The 22236-nt window shown below is 31.2% G+C and overlaps 2 protein-coding genes across 3 annotated transcripts; one reads left to right on the forward strand and one right to left on the reverse strand.

Moving 5' to 3' along the window:
- Positions 1–100: 100 nt before the first annotated feature.
- Positions 101–3876, forward strand: LOC126781858 (protein MAK16 homolog). Its single transcript, XM_050506968.1, has 8 exons — positions 101–216; positions 286–332; positions 415–558; positions 1176–1358; positions 2379–2508; positions 2950–3153; positions 3312–3383; positions 3765–3876. Exons 1-8 carry the CDS (start codon positions 202–204, stop codon positions 3864–3866), a joined length of 897 nt encoding a protein of 298 aa, XP_050362925.1. The 5' UTR covers positions 101–201; the 3' UTR covers positions 3867–3876.
- A 3294-nt stretch (positions 3877–7170) lies between these two features.
- On the reverse strand, positions 7171–17276 carry LOC126781849 (uncharacterized). Of its 2 annotated transcripts, none has more exons than XM_050506958.1 (4): positions 17154–17276; positions 12376–12459; positions 10116–10275; positions 7171–8972 (listed from the first exon to the last, which is right to left on the reverse strand). In XM_050506958.1, exon 4 carries the CDS (start codon positions 8287–8289, stop codon positions 7216–7218), a length of 1074 nt encoding a protein of 357 aa, XP_050362915.1. In that variant the 5' UTR covers positions 8290–8972; positions 10116–10275; positions 12376–12459; positions 17154–17276; the 3' UTR covers positions 7171–7215. The 2 variants fall into 2 exon arrangements, with proteins under 2 accessions (XP_050362915.1, XP_050362914.1); XM_050506957.1 differs by having other exon boundaries at positions 12358–12459.
- Positions 17277–22236: the final 4960 nt, after the last annotated feature.

Genomic DNA, 22236 nt, shown 5'->3' on the forward strand with positions numbered 1-22236 from the left:
GCCAACATATAATATAATGACACGTCTTTATAGACCTCCTAAGTCTCTACCCTTATGTCCCTAATAAACGTCATTGTCATTTGTCACCATTTCACTTGATTACCTACTGACAGTTTTTCGTTTATAACCCATAACACGTGAAGTTTTATGAACATTAATAATTAAAAGTATATATAAACTGGAATCAATTTTAAAGTAAAGATGCAGCACGATGATGTGAGTATTATTAAATCGTGTAACGGCATAAAGTTGTACTTTTTAACTAAACAACATGTTTTTTTTTAGGTTGTGTGGGCAATAATAAACAAAACACATTGTTCTCATAAAGTAACGTACGTATTTTATCATAATTATGACAGTTTGTTCAGCATATGCTTATATTTTGTTAATATTAATAATTTTTCATAATTACAGCACAAAAACTCAACAATTTTGTCGAAATGAATATAACCTCACAGGTTTGTGCAGTCGATCGTCTTGTCCACTCGCGAACAGTAAATATGCTACCATCAGAGAGGAAAATGGTATTATTTATTTGTACATGAGGACTGCTGAAAGGTTTGATTTTTACATATTCTTTTTTCTCATGATTTTTAATAAACTGCAATGTTAATTAACAAATGGTTATATCATGAGGCATAATCATTAATTAATGTAAGTATAAATTATAATAATAACCGGGAGCCTCCACTGGGGTTGACATTTTATAATTTTTTTTCAAATAAGATAAAATGGAAAAAATAATTATGGCACAAAAATATATTGTATAATAGTCAGGGGCTAGACACGACAGAAATGCTTGGGTCGTAGATATTCACTTTTCAGTCATTTAATACCTTTGCAACGTTAGCATGATTACAATTAAGATTAACAAAAATTGTAAAGCCTTTTAATCATTCCTCATAATTATTGATTATAAACTAATGTGTAAAAATTAGTGATTGTAGAGTACATACTGATTTTGAACCAAAGGTTTTATACGCCTGTTAACTGTAGTTCTATCACATATGGTATTTGTTAAATGCTGCAGTTGTTGTTCATTTTGTGTCATTTAAAAATGTGGCGGTTAAATTTTGGTAGAAATAAAGTTATTAAAATAACAAGAAAACATTACTTTTTGTATTTCCTTTGTTTTATTTTTGTATAAGATTAGTTTATATATTGTTTTTTTATAGGGTAATGTTTCCTGCTCAGCAATGGGAGAAAGTCAAGCTGTCAAGAAATTTTGAGAAAGCTATTTATCAGATAAACGAGAATCTACTTTACTGGCCTGCTTTTATAAAAGCAAAATGCAAGCAAAGATTTGTCAAAATAACACAGTATTTGATAAGAATGAGAAAACTCAAATTAAGAAGAGTGTGAGTATGATATTTATTTATAATTAATAGTTTTGTAAATGAGACAAAAATTAAAATAATAAAATACATGGCAGTCACAGATGCCTGGTGGATATTTCATATTGAAATCGATAAATAAATATGTACTATATTATATAAATCAATAAATATATATTATATTTATTTGTACATAAAATAGGTATAAGTAAAATAATATATAGTATACAGACCATGCACCTGAAAGGGAATAGACAGTGCTGCTGGAGAGGCGATAATGGTATAAAGAGTCTCATGTTGTTTGCCGTATCGGCATACAACTTGGTTTGAGCCTCTATGGGGCACCAAAAGATGTGTCATATTAAATAATATATGAGATAATAATTTTAAAAATACCATTAAAACAAACTGAGTTAAGACTAATTGTAACAACTTTAGATAAACTTTTGTCAATATATGAATATTAAAAAAAAAAAATTATTAAGTAATGAAAAAAAATGTAGAGGCATTTTAAATAAGTGTTTGCTTATCTAAATGTTATTATGTACTTTACATATTACTAAACAAAACTACCTCATTTAACCAGTGCATTTAGAGGAATAACTACAACTAATTGAAAAAAATCATTAATTAATTGTAACCTAAACAGATTTGCCTTGTTATGCTTTAACTAGCATCAACTGCAAAAATAACTAGGTGGGTAATAAAAATAACTAGTTAGGTGGGTTTTTATTGTAATTACATGTTGGTAAATTTTATGTTTTTATTTAAAAACTGCTTCAAATGATTAAAAATGTAGATTGATTTTTAAGAACAAATCTTTTGTCTTATTAAGTGTAGTTGCAATATTTAGTCTTAAATCTCTTAAGCATTTTTGATTTTCGTCTGACCCTAGTTTGAAACCAGAAGCTTATTTGCTGTCAATATGACATATTAGTATGTGTTTTGTTATATCCAAATTTTCTTTATTTGTAGTTTATCCATTACGTATAGACTTCAAGGTTTACTTAATACAAAATTTGAATGAATTTATATTTGTTCTAGGAAAGAGTTGGTTCCAATACAACGTAAGATAGAACGACGTGAAAGAAGGAGGGAGGAGAAAGCATTAGTTGCTGCTAGAATAGACAATGCTATAGAGAAGCAATTGTTAGATAGATTAAAGAAAGGAACTGTAAGTGATCTAATACAGCAATAGTTAGTAAGACACACACAATGATATTATAATGTTTTTGATAAGATTAATGTAAACCTGCCTCGTCAGTCTAGTAGTGCATATAAGAGTACAGGTCCTCGATTCAAATGCCGGGTCGGGCCAATAAAAAATTAGTAAGATTTTTATCAAGAAATTCTCAAGTTTGGTAATTGACAATGTTTATAATTTCTTTAGCTGTGCATGCTTTGTGCATACACTTACCTACTATAATATATGTGCAATTGGCTGGTCTCTTTTGGTTCAATATACTTATTATAAAACTAAATATGTAATTACCCAAATTACAACAAGCATTCAATATGTAGTTATATTTCAAAATTTTGTTTACATTTTCTTTTATTTTCGATAGTTATGAATAAAAATTATATATCAAATAAACATTACTAATAAAATTCACAGTACAATGACATTTACAACTTCCCACAAATGGCTTTCGACGCAGCACTTAAAGCCGAGGAAGTTTCCTCGGAAAGTGAGAGTGAGAAATCAGATGAGGAAGATGTAGAAAGGGAAATGGAGCCTGAACTTGAAAAAGAATTGGAGAGAAATATTGAACAAGTTGACGAATTTGTTGAAGCTGACAGCGATATGGAGAGTGATGCGGTTTGTTTATTCAATTAATAACATTGTTCTTATTTAATTTTTTTGTAATTTTGTAATGTAATAAACATTTGTAATGTGTAGATGAAACAAAATTACAAACATTGTAATTACATTATAATTTCGTCGTAATTATAATTTTCTTTTAACTTTATTTTTAGGAAAGTGATTCTGGTAGGAAAGTAAATGCAAATGTTGGAAGTGATTTTGAATCTGAAACATCTGACATTGAGGTGAGGAAAGCAATGTGTTTAGTTCATTAGTAATAGTACATGTCCCACTGTTGGGCAATGGCCTCCAGTTCTCAAGGAGTTTGTGAATACACATGTGGTTATATATTTACTTATATATTTATATGCAATGTTTTAAAACTCAATGGTGGCTTGCTTGTATCCAAACATATGTTCTTCAGTTAAGATTCACTTGTTCTATGTATTGAGTTATTGTGGCTCTTATTTATATGTATTCAGAAATAGTTTCTCAGATATTAAGAATATTAGTTTACTTTGAAAATAAAAGTATTCATGCAGCTAATATTTTAAAAATTCTATTTAAAAAAAAAAAGTTATAAAGTTGTATAAGAAAAATATAAATTTGTTATTTTCGGTTTACAGGATATGCCAGTTAAGCTGCCAATGACTAAGAAGCCTCGTGTAGAAATAGAGTATGAAACTGAGCCGGAGGCTACCGTCTCCAGAAAGAAAATAAAACAATGATGATTTTTAAGTGTGTTATTATTTTAAATTATTGAATTTCCAAAATAAAATCTTAGGATAAGAAAAACAAATACATATGTGCTATGATTTTTATTTGCTTTCAATAACATATTATTAGTAATAGTGATAGATACAGAATGGCTCGCTTTATCTATTAAAGTTAAAAACATTTTTAACTCGGACAATGCTAGCCATTTTGTGACTAAGTTTATAATATACATATTTCTCTATAAAAAAACCTGGTAAAACAGTTAGATGAAAATGGCGAGGCAAAGCGAGTCTTTTTGGAAATTAATATATTATATTTTATTATTATAATTCTAGCAAAACCGGGGTTTGTCCTTACTATTTATATATATTGCTTGAAATGTAAAGAAGTTGATATGCTGTAGTACCACCTGGATTATCATCGGTCAAACAACGGTCAAATTTATTAATCTCGAACACATTATATTATATTGAAACTTACCACTTCTTTTCCGTGCCTGACTTTTTTTTTTTTTTTTTTTTTTTTTTTTTTTTTTTTTTTTTTTTTTTTTAAGTTTACAAAACTGACTTACAACTAGTGCATACAAAATAAAATCTACGCTAAACAGAGTGTTAATAAGTTGCAGTCTTCTGGATGTAAACCTAGCATGCTTTAAAAAAAACATATTTAACAAGAACAGTACTTGTGCAATTACTAACTAGTTAATTATTTAATTATTACATAAACTAATGTGATTTTGTTTTAAGTTTATTCTTAAGAGAACCAACAGATTCACTAAAGACATCTAGGTGTTGACGACTACAATTCGCAAGCGAGCAAATACGGTAAATTGGCGAATGTTGACCAAGATTTGATTTGACATCAGGTAGGCTAAATATTTTACGATTTTGTAAACGGCTACCTTGACGCGGAATGTAGAAACTAATTTTAGCAAGTAGATCAGGTGCATCAATATATCCGTGCAATAATTTGTATAAAAAAAGAAAGTCAGCAGCTTCTCTTCTATATTTAAGAGTTTGCACTTTATAATTAATTAGGCGTGCATCGTAAGAGTTAAAATTCTTAGCATTTAGATCTGTGTACGCTAAGTAATATAGAAAACGTTTTTGTACACGTTCTATTCTATCAGAGTGCACCTCATACCCAGGACTCCAAGCAACTGAACAATATTCTAGGATACTCCTTATTATACTATTGAAAACTAATATTGTCAAGCTTGGATCTTTAAAGATTTTCATTAATCTTAACACCAGACCAGATACTTGCGAGGCTTTTGATATGATGTAATCAATGTGATCTCTAAAGCTTAAGGTGTTATCTATTATCACCCCGAGATCCCTTACACTCGTTGACTCCGTAAGGGGCGTACCGTCGATGTAGTAAGTGTGTTTTAGTGGTTTTCGTTTTCTACAAAATGTAATATGAACACATTTATCCTTATTTAGAGTCATACGATTTGCAAGACACCAACAAACAAGGTTGTCGATGTCACTTTGCAGGATTTCTATATCCTCTGGTGATTTAATTTCCCTGTATATTTTTAAATCATCTGCGTATATTTGATATTTGGATTTAAGTACTTTTCCAACATCATTAATGAAAACAAGGAAAAACAAAGGTCCTAGGTGTGACCCTTGCGGTACACCAGAGGGTATATTACATTCGAGAGATTTAAAACCTTTCATGGCAACTAATTGGGATCGATTCTTTAAGTATGACTCACACCAACGTAACAAGGAACCATGAATACCCATACATTCCAATTTGGTTAAAAGAATGTCGTGGTGGACTAAGTCGAACGCTTTTTTAAAATCTTTTTTAAAACTTTAGCACAATTTTTAATAAATATAGGTGGTATTAGATCGGGTCCCGCCCCTTTATTGCAATTTAAGGATAGAAGCTGTGTTTTAACCTCATGGTCTGTTACAGAACATTTGGCGTATGTGTTATTAGTACATTTAATACTAGTTAAATATTTTGGGTTGAAAGGTGGTAACTTATGTGTGGTATCATAGATCGACTGAAAATTATAGGAAAAAAGATTACATATTTCCTGTCCTCCTGTAGCTTTTCTATCATTTAATATCATTTGATTGGGAATCGACTTAGAATTGCATTTTCTGTCTTTAAAATATTTCCAAAAGTATGTAGGGTTGTTACGAATATGGTCTGATATATTTTTTTTGAAGAAATCATAGCATTCAAATATCATTTCGTTTGAGCGATCTCTTAGGAGATCATAAGTGTATTTATCCATAGGATTTTTATACTTCTTGAATACTTTATGATATTTTGATTTTTCCTTAAGAGTACGTATTAGAGAACGTGAATACCATATGGGATGCTTGCCATCACGGGGTTTGGATTTTGGGGTATTTTTGTAAATAGCATTTAGTAAAGTTTCATAAAAAACTTCTATCATTTCATCTACAGAGCCACAATTTTTCCATAAATGTGCCCAATCAATCTTTGAAAGTTCCTCAATAACAGTATTATAGTCGCAAAAAGCAAAATTATATTTAGGTTCAGTGTTACTTTTAAGATAGTGTTTTTGAGTAGAATACTGTAGGTCTATTAATAAGGCTGGGTGATGACAATCAAGCGGAACTAAGGGTTTTTCTTCAGATACCGTAAGAAAAGATGGATGTGAGCTAAGTACTAGGTCGAGAATTCTATCGTTATTATTAGAAATTGAGTTGCATTGATGTAGGTTGCAAAAAAATATTGTGTCAATAAATAAAGAATCCACATTATTGTTTGTACGTACAGGTATTAGACTACGACTGTAAGTGCTATATTCCCAGACAATATTGCTCAAATTGAAATCCCCAATCACCACGTTTATTGTGCCGTCATCTGTATTAGAGTTAATAACTTGTGCAGTATTTTTAAGAAAGTAATTAAGTTCCAACTCCTTTACTGGAGGTGGAATATAGACACCACAAATATTAATTTGAGTACTTTGACCTATTTTAAATGAAACCCAAAGATCTTCACATACAGATTCCCAAGTGATTTTTCTCAGACTCTCAAACTTTTTGTGTATGGCAATTACAACACCACCACCATCTTTCAAATAAGATGAAGTTGTACTACGATCACGCCTAAATACTGAATATCGAGTGTCAAATAATTCATGATCAAATATTGTATCATTCAGCCAAGTTTCCGTAAGAATAATGACATCATAATCACAACAGAGAACAGATAAATAGAGGTCCTCAGTCTTGGTCCGCAGGCCCCTCACATTTTGATAAAAAAATTTAATATTGAATTTTAAAACTAAAAAACACAATAAATGCTTACTCAGGCAGAAAAAATAAATAAAAAAGAAATAAGCACAATAGTATAACCAAAAAATTACTTTAGACTATTTAAAAAATCGTTATTTCTTATTAAAATTGCAGGTGAATGCATATTTTTACGAATATAAATGCGGCTATTTCGGATCCAGACAAACTCGTATTTCTTCTCTTTTGCGACGAGTCTCGTGGCTGCATGAAGTTTCTTGTTCGTTGGGGACAAATGTTCACTGACGTATATTGATTGCTTATCACCCGCGATGCCTAAATGAGTCGAATTGAGTTTGTTGTTTTCATTCTTTTTGTTGAAAATTTTTACCGCTGCAAGTATAGTATCACGGACGCGCGGGCTGGTTAATTTGACTATGATATTGCGAGAGCGCTTCGAGTCAGAATCAACCTTAGCAACGCGATGGAATTCTTTAATATCACTATCATCTATGACACACGAAACGACTTTAGTGAGTTGTTTCACAATAGTAAGCAGGTTTTCAGACTTATGCTCCGGAACACACTGTATTTCAATATTACAGTCTCGAGCACGTTGCTCAAGCTGTTCCATAAGGCTGGCGACTTTGCTAAGTTGCGCACGTAGAGATGTGCTTTCTGTTTTTAATTGAGAGATATCTGTTTTGTAACGATCGTTAATGAGTTGTTGTTCGTCAAAATTATCAGATAAAAACTGCACTGTATTAGTTACTTGATCTAACTCCTTTCGCATTATAGAAAATTTGGAGTTTAAATCTCGCACTTCACCGCGAATCTCACTTAATTTCGTATTGAAATCGTTTAGGCTTAATTGTTGGTATTCAAATTTTTCATTCATTTCTCTACGAAGATTTCGAATTTCTTGAAGAATAGCATCTTGGGAGTCTATGTTACTTACTAAGGAAACTGGTGAATCTATTTCAGATTCTTTAATACTCTTGCCATGATCGGAAGGAGAGCTTTTATTCCCTGTTTTTGATTTCGGCCCTTGACATATTGGGCAAACCCATTTAGCTCGGCTCGATTGTGCCTCATTGAACTTAATACAGTCCGCATGAAAATGACGGTTACATGATGTATTTGAACATTTAACTCTCTTCTGAGTTACAAGTAAATTATTGTTACATGTGTAGCACACAACCATACTTATAAAAATAAATAAATAGAAGAAAAAAAAAAAAAAAAAGCTCGGTGTATTCAGGATTTGATCTTGGTACCCCTCGATGTCTTTGAATTACAGTCACTTTTACTACCGCGCTGCTATTTGTGCAGATGTTATGGAGGTCGAAAATGTTGATCAGTAGAGTACTTAAGCTTAGCAGCAAATTATTATCAGTGCTAAGTGGGTGGTGTAAAATAACTTTGTTCCACTAGCACTTAATAACAGCAACTTAGGAGTATAGTTTTAGGTAAAAAACTGCACTTTTTGGACACGATTGATATGAATTATGGTTAAACTAATTATAGGCACTATAGTCAATTGCAGATTTTGCACTAAAAGCTATTAGAACTATTTTATTTTATTAATTTTAATCGACACAGGTACAAACTGATGTTTACACAAGTACTACTCCGAACGTTATGATTTATATGAAATAAATAAATATATGATTAATAATAAAAATTACTGAACGTAAACTAACGTCTCCGCGTATATTTCACCATTATCGTTGATTCCCTTGCATCCGTAATATCCTTTGTCTTCTATCAGCACGTTCTTAATGGTCAGATCAGCGACTGTCGCGTTCCCTCTTGAAGATTTGTTGAGTGTTATCCTGTCACCCGGAGGTAAGGTCTGCGCGTTGTACACTGCGACTTACACACAAACTACAAAAGTAAAAACTAATATTTTCATAAAGGGATATTTTCTTAACTCAGGTTTCAAATGATCTAAAAGCAAGTTAAAATACGTCAGTAGACTCGCAAATCGAACACCTGATGTTGAAATGGCACTGTGAGAAATATTAAACCACCCCTTACATTATCAATGCACCACAAACCTTGGGAACTAGATGTGATATCCCTTGTTCATGGTTCACTGGCTAACTCAACCTTCAAATACACACACATACGGAACACAACAATACTAAGTATTGCTATTTAGCGGTAGAATATCACCCTCTGATGAGAGGATGATATCTACCCAGATGGGCTTGCACAAAGCTGTACCACCAAGCTATTAATCATAATACATTATTCGAAAATTTAAACAATAAAACAAAATTCAATAATTTTAGCTAAATGTATACTTAAAATACTTAAAATACTTACCAAAACTGTAGAATATATTATATCAAATTAAATTACGTCTTAAGTAAATTTGAATACGTCGAACGCAATGGGGGCATCGATTCAAGTTCGAGTAGAACAACTTTCTTAATTAACGAGTGAGTGTAATTAAGTCGCGAACAAAGTGTCACCCCTGACTAGCTTCTGATTTCCAATCAAAGGTTGAATATGCATATTCAATAATCAAACTAATTGTTATGAGATAGTTTAATTGCAAAAATATAGAAGTAACTTTAAGGAAACACGAAATGATAAATGCTTTTAATATAGCGATTGTTGTACTGTTCATAGATATATTACTTAATAAATTATTCTATGCTTGCAAATAATTCAATTATTGGTATAAATTTTTCAATTTGATAAATAAATACCTAACATTTAATACCGGCTTGAACTACAGGCACGAGGGACATAACATCTTAGTTCCTTTGACTATGGGCGGTGTTGACCACTTACCATCAGGTGGTCTATTTGCCTGTCCACCTATAAAAATATAAAAATTATAATATTTATATTTAAAAAAAAAATTAAGATGTTTGGTAATTTAAGAAAAAAAAGGATATCTAACTTCATTGCAATAGTAATATTTTTAATATTAAATTTCATTACTAATTTTGAAAGCTTCTCTCACTTTTTTAAGTAAAGTACAAAAGAAGTATAAAACGAATATTTTATTCTTACCACAAGACGTGTTCAAATCCAACGTTTGTTTGTTTCACAGAAACATAAAGCATTCTGAATCGGTGTGTGGTCCTCCGGGGAGACATTAGAGAGGATGGGGCGTATACGTGCAAGTAATATATAATTACAAAACTCGGTATTTATTTTTAAAAGAGCCAACCTAAGAAGAAAAATGGATAGGATATGATTTTTTGAAACATTTTTCAACTTCATGGTGTAAGTATTGTAAATTAGTTTAAGAAAATAATTAATTGATTTTAAAAATTCGAGATGTCTACCTTCTACGTTAAAAAAAATTAACGACCTTATTTGAAGTAAACTGAAGTAGGTTTTTTTTTTAAATAAAATTATAGTTAAATTGATAAACGATATATTAAAAGAAGTATATAAATTAAGTGCCGAAATGGCTCGGTGGCTATAATTCCAGCTCGCATCTGATCTTTTATATGCTTAATTTGTGTTTGTAATTCATCTCGCTCGAAGGAAAACATCGTGTGGAAACCTGCATATGGCGAATGAAAATCTGGCACGTGTATCAACTACAAATCCGCATTGAGCAGCGTGGTGGAGTAAGCTCCAACTCTTCTTTAAAAAAAGGACTGCTGGTCTAAGCCAGCAGTGGGACATTTGCAGGCTGATACTGTTTTAAATATTGTTTTTAGGGAATTATTAACATTCCTATTCCTTTCTCTAGTAAAGGATTTATTAGGAGTGGGTACCACGAAAGCCCAAGGCCCCAAGGGGTCACGTCTATTTGCGACTTTTTTATCTCTAGGTGGATCGTATACGTCGAACAATTCGAGCCTTTGTTAACATTAAACGGCTTAACGGCAAATAAGACAAAATGGAGTTACGAAGTTATAGGTTTTTATTTACTAGTTACGTTATATGTACAAAGAAAAACCCAAACGATATATTTATTAAAGATTCAACTAAATGTTGTCCAAAAATTACAGCCGTAAATGTAACGCTTATGATAATACATCATACTCTGACAGTGTCCGAAGGAAATGCCGTCGTGGCCATCGGAAATTACACTTTTAATCTGCCAGTCCCCGACACATGTTACAGCTCTTATAAATTAAGCTTAGTGAGAAAAATTCGCTGCCATTAAACCATTTTGTCTGGTTTTTTTTTTGATAACTTTTTTTTAAGCTTACCTGTCTTGCTAAATGCTAATAGCGTTATTAGTTTCTAAGAGTTATCAACAGTTACATTCTTCATAAGACAGACAAAATAATAATATTATAATATATTTTTCATATTACAAAACTCTTTTTGTTATAAATTGTATCTCCTATGCTTAGACTTGAAACTGAAATTGTTGCATTACAACAATCATATAAACATCAACATATTTTTTTTTTAATTTATAAACAAATAAAATTTTATATTAAAATTTTACTTTTATGCATGTCTTACACATATTCTAGTCGAGGAGTCTGAATTAAAACATAATGTAATACGAAAGAATTCCTAAGAGACATGTGAGTTGCGTGATAACGGCCACATTGTGCTGGTAACAGCGTAAATCAATGGCTTATATTAATCTTAAGTAACGGCTGCTCAGTTCTAACTTAGAATAAAAAAGTCTTGTGTTAATATACGCAAAATGTATTGAAATAAATATTAATGTAATAAGACTGTTGGTATAACGTTAAAAGATTTTAATTCATGATTTGGAGCGATTTATGGGTAACAATTCGCCATATCAATTTTAGGTCACCATATAGTAAAATATACGTATTACTTATAATAATTATAGGAAAATTACTTGTTAAAAATATATTGTTTTTTTTTATATCATTAGATTCTAGAAAAAAATCTTTGTGATAAAGCAGTTTCGTTTTATAAAATTGTCTTGTTTAATACAATAATTTTCTCGGTTTCTTTATTCCGAGCTAATGAGATTATCTTCAGCGTCAAGCTTGTCATTTCAGAAATTTGATAAAAACGAAAAAATACGTAATGTCGGGAATAATTGATTCAGTAGTGAGTGATGTTCGAAAAATATGTCTAACATTAAGAAATTGGTTTGCTGGAAATATAATATATATTTTGAGTCTTGGAATAATGATTCATTCTAAATAATTTAACAGTTTGTTAGTATTTGAATAATTCGTCAGGAAAAATTTAAAGACCTAGGGATTCTGGCCATGTAAAGTTTTCGGGCGGGCAAATGGCAAATAGCGTAAGAATAATTTCTTACATCGCCAATGCGCCGCTAATCTTGGAAACTTACATATTATACCCCTTGTACCTGCAGATGGATGCGGACTGCCCAAGATCGGGATGGTTGGCGTTCTATGGGGGAGGCTTTCGTCCAGCAGTGGACGGAAAATAGCTGAAAAAAAAAAAAAAAACCTGCAGTTAGACTGGCTCATTCACCCTTCCAACCGGAACATGCTAAGTAGAATAACACAGAAAAATTTTATAGCACAGAAGTTCTTTACATAAATTATATATAATTTACCTTAAAAATATGGTTTAGTACAATGAGTGTACAAAGGCGATTTTATTGCTTTTAGCAATTTCTTCCAGACAACTATTGATTAGATTGTTTTTCAACAAATAAGTTAATCTAAAGATAAATATTTACTAAATTTTAAATGACATTTAAATATAATAATAGATTCCGAACGACGAATGATTATTTGTAATAAATTCCAAAGGTGTACAGTTTTGGCTGTGAAGGATTAATAGTCGCGATAGAATATATGATGAATGTAAGGTATCCTGACATACGGGCCCTACAGCAGTACAAAGCCCTACAACCAAATATAACCTTAACAGTAACCAATTTAAGTAATAAAAGTATTAAAATGAATGACAGATTTTAAAAAAAAGTGCGATAAATTTTTGACGAATGGTTTCATCGTTAATAACTTTAATGTGAAAAACTTAAAAGTAAGTAAGAAATGAAAACCAAAAATAACAATATTTATTATTTTGAAGTCGAAACTGTCGACGTAAAAACAAGGATATTGTAAAATAAATACACACACGCTTACGATACATCCATTCGCTAGAGTAACAAGAAACTGTAGTGGAGCATTGACAGTGCTGGATTAATGAGGTTGTCACCTGCAGGCATTTCAGCGAAGTGTAGGCGAACTCGCGTGTCTTTTGTTTTGTACTTGTGTCGTATGCAATACCCGGTGTTTGTGTTAAAAGTACGTTTAATATCTTGGATTGTTTTAAATTTCAGGTCGGCAGTACAGTGGTAAACCCAGCTGTCATCTGTGTATGTCGATTTACTAACTAAAGGTATTTGCATTCGAAGATTTATAATGTTTCAAAATTAAATTCAAGCATCGTTAAAATATATTTCTATTTTTTAATAAAAAAAGCACTTTCGCTGAAATGTGTTTCTATCGAGAAGACCTGATAAGAAACTCAGTAGTTACTCTTTTCTTCCATTAATAATAATGTCCTCCAGACCGATTTCGGCCACGGCGGCCAATTTTAAGAGAGATTAGCCAACTATATCATATGGCAATCCGACACGACCAGAAAGAGTTCAGGCATAGGACCAACGGCTTTTCGTGCTTTCCGAGGCACGGGAGTGTACACACTGTCAACTTCCAGACTCCGGGCTGCAATTGAGAACTTTCCAACAGAAAAACCTAATAACTTTTTATTGACCCGACCTGGGAATTGAACCCAGGATCCCCGGGTCTGCGGCTTTACATCAAGCCACTAGACCAACGAGGCAGTCTTCCATACATACGTAGGTTAATAAGGAATCAATGAATAGATGCTTCAGTTTTTTTTTCATCTACAAAGTATCTATTTTATTGAGTAATCAATTATAACATGAGATATAAAATTAAGTAAACTTCAAATTAAAAATAACTGTGGCGTCTAATTATAGAAATGAATAAAATGCCCAAGGAAAGTCAATACATTATAATAAGGCCTATCAAATACAATTTGAAACGGTTTCTGTACGTCGACCTCGAAAGTATACCAGTTACTATGTTGTTGTTATAGTAAATGAAGTTTATCTAGCGCATATCACATCATCTCTATAATAAAGCGTTGCTCAGATCTCAGGTGGCGTTATTTACCACCATGAACCTCCGTAAGGGTCTCGTAAAGCGTGCGTGAACTGGCTAATGAGTAATGTGAGAGGTACATTATTTACCGTGTATGTATGTAGGGTTAGTGAGGTGGCAAAGATTTCCTGTGAGATATATCGAATAACTATAACAGTTTGCGGTTTAACGTTCTAATTTTATATAATTTAATAAATATGTCTAAAATCTATCGGATGGTATTTATATCGAAGAAAATGTGCTTATTTATTTATATCGATAACCTGATGAGTGTGTATATGGTTGAAATAAGAATAACGTTGCGTATCCTCCTGATATCTACAAGACAAGCCAACTACGTAGAAGATATTATCATATTGTATATTATCGCTCATACTGAGCGCATATATAATTTTCTATACTCACTGTTACAGTTATTTGGGTAAAACGACACAAACGGGAGAGGGTCAGACTCAGGCCACGGTGGGTTTTATGTTATTTCAAAGGCGTGAGTATAACAATGCAAACTAAGTCGGATGCTACTAACAATTTATTGATAAAAAAAAGACTAAGCTAGCAACTAGATCAATATGACAGTTACGGTTAATTAAAATATCTGAGAAACGTTACAGATAAAAAAAGACGTCTATTGATCATATTAATCAACAAACTGATGGTTGTTGATCTTGTGATTATCGTTTATTGTTGATCTTGTAACGGTAAAAACTGTAGGTGAATCGAAAGTTGCACATTTTCACCTTAACTGTGCTACAATATATCTATCTAAAAATATTTGCTTTCGTTTGCCATAAATAGTCTAAACAAAATAATACAAACTTTATTATTATTTGACATCAAAACAAACTAGTGATTTTTCATTCTCTTTTAACGAAATTTTGGGCAATAAAACTAGTTTATGTTTGAAAGAACCAATTAAATGGCACAAGAACCTAAAAATAGATAAAATTTGCATTTTATTTAATTGAATTGGATGTTATTCGATAGATAGATATATAATAATAAACACAATACTGTATCTATTGATTTTCTCGTCACAAATGATGAATGGGAAGATTTAAATTTAGGACAAACTGCTTAGGAACATAGAGCCAGTGGATGAGGGTCGTCTGTTATCAATTACAGCTCGTACAAACACGGTCTGTTCCTGAATATTTGTATTCAATTACATTAAATTAATGTAGCGGCCCACGATTGATGAAGTGGATTTATTCGAAGTGATTCGGAAGGGCTGCCTGTTAACGCTCTCGTTCGACTAAGATAAATAAAAGGAAGTACGATTTAACGAGGGCGATTAAACGATGATCCACATTTAATTTGATTTGGTTTCCTTTATTGATTTAGGTTTGAATGTATTTGTACTTACTGATAGTTATAATTTAGATACAAGTTGTAAGGTACATAATAAATTAAATAATATATTACTTATCATTACTTCAGATGAAAGAGAAACTTATGACGTCATGGGTGTTTAGACTATGTATATAATATGATTCGTTTTTATCTAATGAGTGCTCTTCGACTAATGCGTACTCTAACACTCATGAATCGTGAATAACAACGAATATGAGTGGCATAAAAACAATGCAAGGACGAATTGTCAAGACTTTTACGTTGTAGAAAATCATGATTCATTTTGTAAATATCAATATCAAAATATCGATAACGCATATTTATGTCTGATATTTTTATGCAAATGGAACTAAAGACCGATATTTATAATGTACTTTTTATAAGTTGTATTGGGACACCATTCGTTCAGAGCGTCACAGTAACATGCGAAAGCGATCCCGTGGCACTCTTCGTTAAGATGGAAATGTTACCGCTGGTTTTTTAGTGGGTATTCCGATGAACGTGGCGCACTCGGTGCCTTGGACACCGGCGAGCCCCATATACCCCCCCACTGTTTCCGTGGGGGAAACGCGTAACACGCCTTTCCAGCGATAAAAAAGGTGCACCAATCGTAAAGTCACATCGCAGGGTACTGGTTATGTTACCTGAGCAATTAAGGGCGGTAGCGAACAGTGGAACTATTGAGCGAATGCCACTGCGTCGGTATTCCGATATTGCGGGATCCCTATCGTTCAAGTCATACGGAAATTTACGGAATATTCGGCATAGCTTTTGCGTCACTGCCTTCGGTTATTTTCCTTGTCTATTCATTAATGCGGTGATTAATCTTTTGCCCACTAAATATATTATTAGATAAAGGCGTTAATACGGTTTATGATTTGGTTTTTAATTTTAGTATTTGTTTTATAATAACATTACTTACATTATCTTATTTACCCCTAGATATGTTTTTATATAGTATATAAATTTTGAACTGGCAGCTGGTTTACGTTTACTCAATTTTACATCATATATAAATATCCGATTGATACGGAACTGCTTTTTTGATATATATATTAATGTGGGATACGTAATTCGATCCCATTTCGTAACCAACGTCGTGATATGGAACGAACACGTAAGGAATGGCTAATGTCTCTTATGATACTAATGTGCACATGTGGTAATAACCACTAGTTATACGATGAGATGTCTGCCTCTCTACTCATAATGAAAATACACCTTCTTGATTATATTTCGAGTCGAAATGTCCTAGTGATTAGAACAGCTAAATCTTAAGAAGTTTAAGCCCGGGCAAGCACTTGTTGATTTCTCGTACTTTATTTTATTTTATTATATTCATCTCGTGTGTGTACTGCGCTGATTTTAATGAAATTCAGTATGAAGTAAGCTTGAACTCTATGGAAGGATAAAGGCTATGTTATTCATACCCGACACTTGTGAAAATTAGTTATTATATAAGTAGCTGTGCTTCGCGGTTTCGATATGTGTGAATTTAATTTGTATATAATAAAAACCGATTCACACGAAATGCCCCGACCGAAAGTCTATCCGTGACTTAACTCGAGAAGGTGTTAATAATATGCTGTTTTTACATTTAACCGTACAATTTGGAATGAGGTTTACTTACCCCATGGTAAGCATCAAAATGGCGCCTAAGTTGGGAGTTATAAAACTTTCTACTATATAGCTATTTGAATTTAAAGGTATTTTTAATTAAGGTTAACGTCGAATTTTATTTCTAAACTCTGTAATTAACTTAAATCTTTATATAATTAAAACATTATTTGCAATTTATAGAAGAAACTCAATTAAGATTACAATTTGCAATCTCATGCTTAATGTACTTTCGGTTATTCTGATAGCCTTTATGCGTTAAATCAGCTTTAAGTATTAAAGAGAAGTTAATTTGTACTCAATTTTATTGCTTTAAAAAGATTGTTCTAATTACTTAATAAATAGGTTATATATAATATAGGACATTAAATGGCAACGTCACGTCGTGAACACGCTAGTCCAGATTTTAGTTTGCGAGTTGAAGTTATGTGCACCATAATCTTCGTTATTATGTAGATATTTCATTTTTTTAATTGTAAACAATAAACTACATTTTTTACATTCACGTGTTTTAACCCTTGAGATATCAATTCCAGACAAGCACTGTTCAGTTTTTATACGCTTGATTTATAATTTTAATTCATCTCTTATTCCGTGCAAAGGAGATATGTTCGCCTTTGCACAAGTCCAGCCGTGTATTTTTTGTACCTAATTGCTTATTACGATCCTACAATCACAACGCCTCCGTTTTGAACTTTTAAGTATTTGATTTTAAATTGTGATAATAATTATTATTAAGATCAAAGTATGAACGAAATAGTATAATTAACATACACACATCTCTTCATTCAACTCACAAGCTTTAATTAACCTTATATAATATTCTAATATTTGTAAGCTGTTGATGATAATTTAAATTTTAAACACAATATTATTATTACATCGAATGAATGAATGGATAATATTTATTGACATTCAAACCTTAAATATAAATAAAAATTAAAAATAGTTACTTTACAAATCATGACCGCACGGTGGCAAGAATGCTAGCAGCATTTCCGTTTTGAATCGTAATCCCGATTCTCTGGGCGAAAAATAAACTCCTGTCACCAGGAAATAAGACGGGGTGTATGAATGAAATGATGTATGATAATTACCTAAAAATAATCGGGACGATCCTTTGATTTGAATATGTCTGGTAAGCTTAGTTGGAACTCGTCTCACGGCGCATCGCGTCACGGCAAATTAATTATTTAACTCGTTAATTGCGACACGAGCGATATATATATATATATAGGAACGAACGATAATGTTTCCTAAAGCAGGAATTATTTTAGTTATGCTCTGCTAAGCTAATCTCTCTAAACAACGATGATGTCTTCATACACAATTAATCTTTCGAAATTACAATACAATAAACCATTTATGAATATGACTGTTTGTCGAAATGACTGAATATAATAACAATATTATACACGTTCATAATTGTTTACATGTTTATAAGATGTACTCTATGGCTCATTCTTCTTTGTCTTTTGAGTTGTAGAGTTAATAATGAAAAGATACTTTTTAAACAAATTATGCAAACTTTATGATAACAGGCAATGCAATCAAACGTATAAAATACGCCAATTAGTTTTTTTTATAAAAAGGATTTTAACGTCTGCAGTCGTATTCGAGGCCAAAAAAAGAAACTGGGTATTAGGTTTAACTTATGCGATTTAAAATCTGGGCAGCCTATGTGACGACGCCGCAAGTGAAGTTGAACCCGCTGCTTTTCATGGCGAAGCAATCGGCGGAGGTTTTTCTTTGGGTTTCTCTGTTTTATGTTACTGGGTGATTGGTGTGCTTACATTGGTGACTTGGGTAGTGTAGCTCTGCATAATGAGCGCGCAAATTAAATAAACAAAAAAAAAAAAAAAACTCCTCAAGGATTTCTTATATTTATAATTATATAAACATAAAAATGAAACTCCTAAAGGATTTCATATATTTATGTCAGTCAAAGAAACATAGTATTTTCCGATTTCCTAAAGAACGGTATGTTATTTATCAAAGAAAAATACTTCTAAATACTTTAAATAATAATCTATCTCAATTTAATACTGTTAATGTAACTACTAAATATACGTAAAAAATATTTGAGTGACGAACCTTCCTCCTTTTTTTTCGGTTAAGAATAACAATACATTAAGCCGAACGTTCATAATATAAGGCCTCGTACTATAGTCTGGTAGTCTTGTCTGTTTGTTAGTATACAAAAAAAATTCTTAAAATATGATTAACGAAATGAAACGAATTTGATAAAAGTACTGAGGGACCGAAAAAAATCTAATTTATGTAAAATTGTAACGACTGATACACGTCTGCAAATTAATTTCGAGGATGTCCCTTAGGAAATCCAATTAAATGAACGTCTCATTTGCTTCGATTCATTAAGGGAATTCTGTGACGCGAGTTTGACTCACGTACTAGAATTCAAATTGAAGATTTTCAATATTAAACCACGACTAATTTTATTCGATGTAATTTTTTACATTGTGTAAATTTGAATGAGGATTAAACTGTTTTAGGTGTTAGACTATTTATATATTGGAATATATGAGTATAAAATCTGATACCAGGCAATCCATAACAGCGTGACTTTTAAGGCATTTTTTTCTTTGTCACAACCAGTCTGCGGAACCAGCTTTAGCCGTTCCCAAACCTTTATTCCTATACATATGCGTGTATAATTGTTTATAATAAATTTGAGTCACGGCAGTGTAAACATCCTAGCTCCAAGCTGTTTTTGGAAATTCATGAATAGAATAGTAACAGCCTGTAAATGTCCCACAGCTGGGCTAAGGCCTCCTCTCCCTTTTTGAGGAGAAGGTTTGGAGCTAATTCTTATATTATGTATAAAATAGATCACGCATAAACCATAATACTCTAATAATTCTGTAAATACTGATCTTGATTTATTTTTTATGCCAATAAAGGAAATAAAATGTAAAATAAATTGTCACCTTGAATAGAATTTGTATATTTATTATTTTTTACAAAATTATTTATGAATTTGGTCATACTCTGTAAAATTTTAAAAATCTTTAATTTTTATTTGTTATTATTCTGTTATGTATTTTTGATTTAATTATTTGTGAAGACTTGATTGCTATATGATTTTTTTTACTGTGATAAATATTTTTATATATGTCATAATTGCTAATCTTCCAAAGATAAAAAAAAAACTTATTATATTTTTTATTGTCTCGAACCGAAATTTGAACCAAGAGCTTGATATCTATTATCATTGTGACAGGACGATTTATTTCAAAATTCTTCGGTAAATTTTTCCGTATTCAAAGACGGATCTATGGAATTAAATTTATCCTATAATCAGATTGCTTTATATTTATAGCATATTGCTTGACATACTTGAAAAAGATTCAAAGATTTATCAATTTTTGCTTCTACAGAATCATAGATATCATACGATATAATATTATTAAAAATGATCTTTTGATTGTATTAAAAATATACATTTTACTTTTATTTATATATATATATATATATATAAAGAAATTCAATGTAATTTTTGTAAGTAAATGGAGCCAACAATCTTTTTTTTTTCCGGGAACTAATTTAACATGAACGAGGCAAATGCAATAGCAAATTATTCTTTTTATCCCCTGGCGATGTTGCGTTATCTTGTTCATTGAACTGGAAAATATCCTGCATAAGTTGCAAGTGGAAAGCTAGAAGTAACCTTGGACTAAAAACTATAATAGAAATGCTACTTATCGTTAATCAAAAATAAATTTAACAGATATATAGATATATTTATAACCTATATATAAAAATGAAATAAAATATACCAATCACTATTGATAGAATATTATTTTAACATCTTCTATTTAATAAATTATCTCAAATTAAAAAATAATAATGAAAATCTATATTCGAAATATTTCAGGTTCAAGTTGAATAGGTAGCAATGTGTGCTCGGCTCGGCAAACATTGCAATGAAACTTGTATGGTGTAGTGTTCGAAATTATATTTGTATCAATCAATAGTCATCGTAGCAGCGTGGTGGAAAAGCTCCAAACCGTTTCAAGAGCAGAGAAAACCTAGCAGTGGGATATTAACTAGATTTTACTTAACATTTTTATTATAAAATATAGTGTAATTGTGTATATAATCATATATGCTTGCCTTAAAAGGGAACCAAAATATGGACCTTCCAAATTCCAGTTCACATAAGTTACTGAACCCAATATATACTAATAATTAGGTTTAAGGTTGATTGATTGGTAAATTAATTATGACAGTAATTATTAGTATTGTTAATCAATTTTTATCTCGAGTCTAATTCATTTAATTCGAGTAATTTATATCTGATTTTATTTCATTAACATTAAACTAATATTAGGGAATAATAAAATGCTTATAACACTATATTCTTATTAAATAAAGTATATATTACATTTTAATTTATTATATCCATAATAAAATATTATTTAATTCATATAATTAAATTCAAATTTACTACTGATTTGGGTGATTTCCACCGAAAGAGCCAGCAAGAAACTCGGTAGTTTGTTACAACGATATAAATACATATCTATAATTCTATATTATCTATTCTAATACTATAAATTAAGCGTGAATAGTTGAAATTCATCGCAGATCATAATCCTGAAATGTCAGACAGTGATATTCAACAATGACTATAATAATTATCAAATTCAAAACATTCTCACATAAAAATATCGTACCGTTAAGTCAACATCACTAGTAACAAGTGAGTTTATCGAACGTTCTCCTACGTAGAATCTACATTCCGAAACGTTTTGTATTACAACCACCCCAAAACATTATTTAATACTGAATCATGTCCATTCAAAATTGTTATTAAGAGCCTACTTGAATAGAGAACATTTTGGGTTGGATTCATCGTTATTTCGAAAATATTTATAGTTCTAAACTGTTGGATCTGAACGTATAACTGGAAGTTTCCCGAGATCAATAAAACGATGTGAAATTTATTAAGACCAATCATTACGAAATCCGACAACTGCCAAACTGTCGAACTTTGTTGCGATTCTTTTATTAATTGAATGAGGTAACTTGTCGAAAGCACTTAATTGGATTTCGATAAGTAGGTAATTGTACTG

The sequence above is a fragment of the Nymphalis io genome, chromosome 4 (genome assembly GCF_905147045.1).
Source record: "Nymphalis io chromosome 4, ilAglIoxx1.1, whole genome shotgun sequence".
Classification (NCBI taxonomy): domain Eukaryota; kingdom Metazoa; phylum Arthropoda; class Insecta; order Lepidoptera; family Nymphalidae; genus Nymphalis; species Nymphalis io.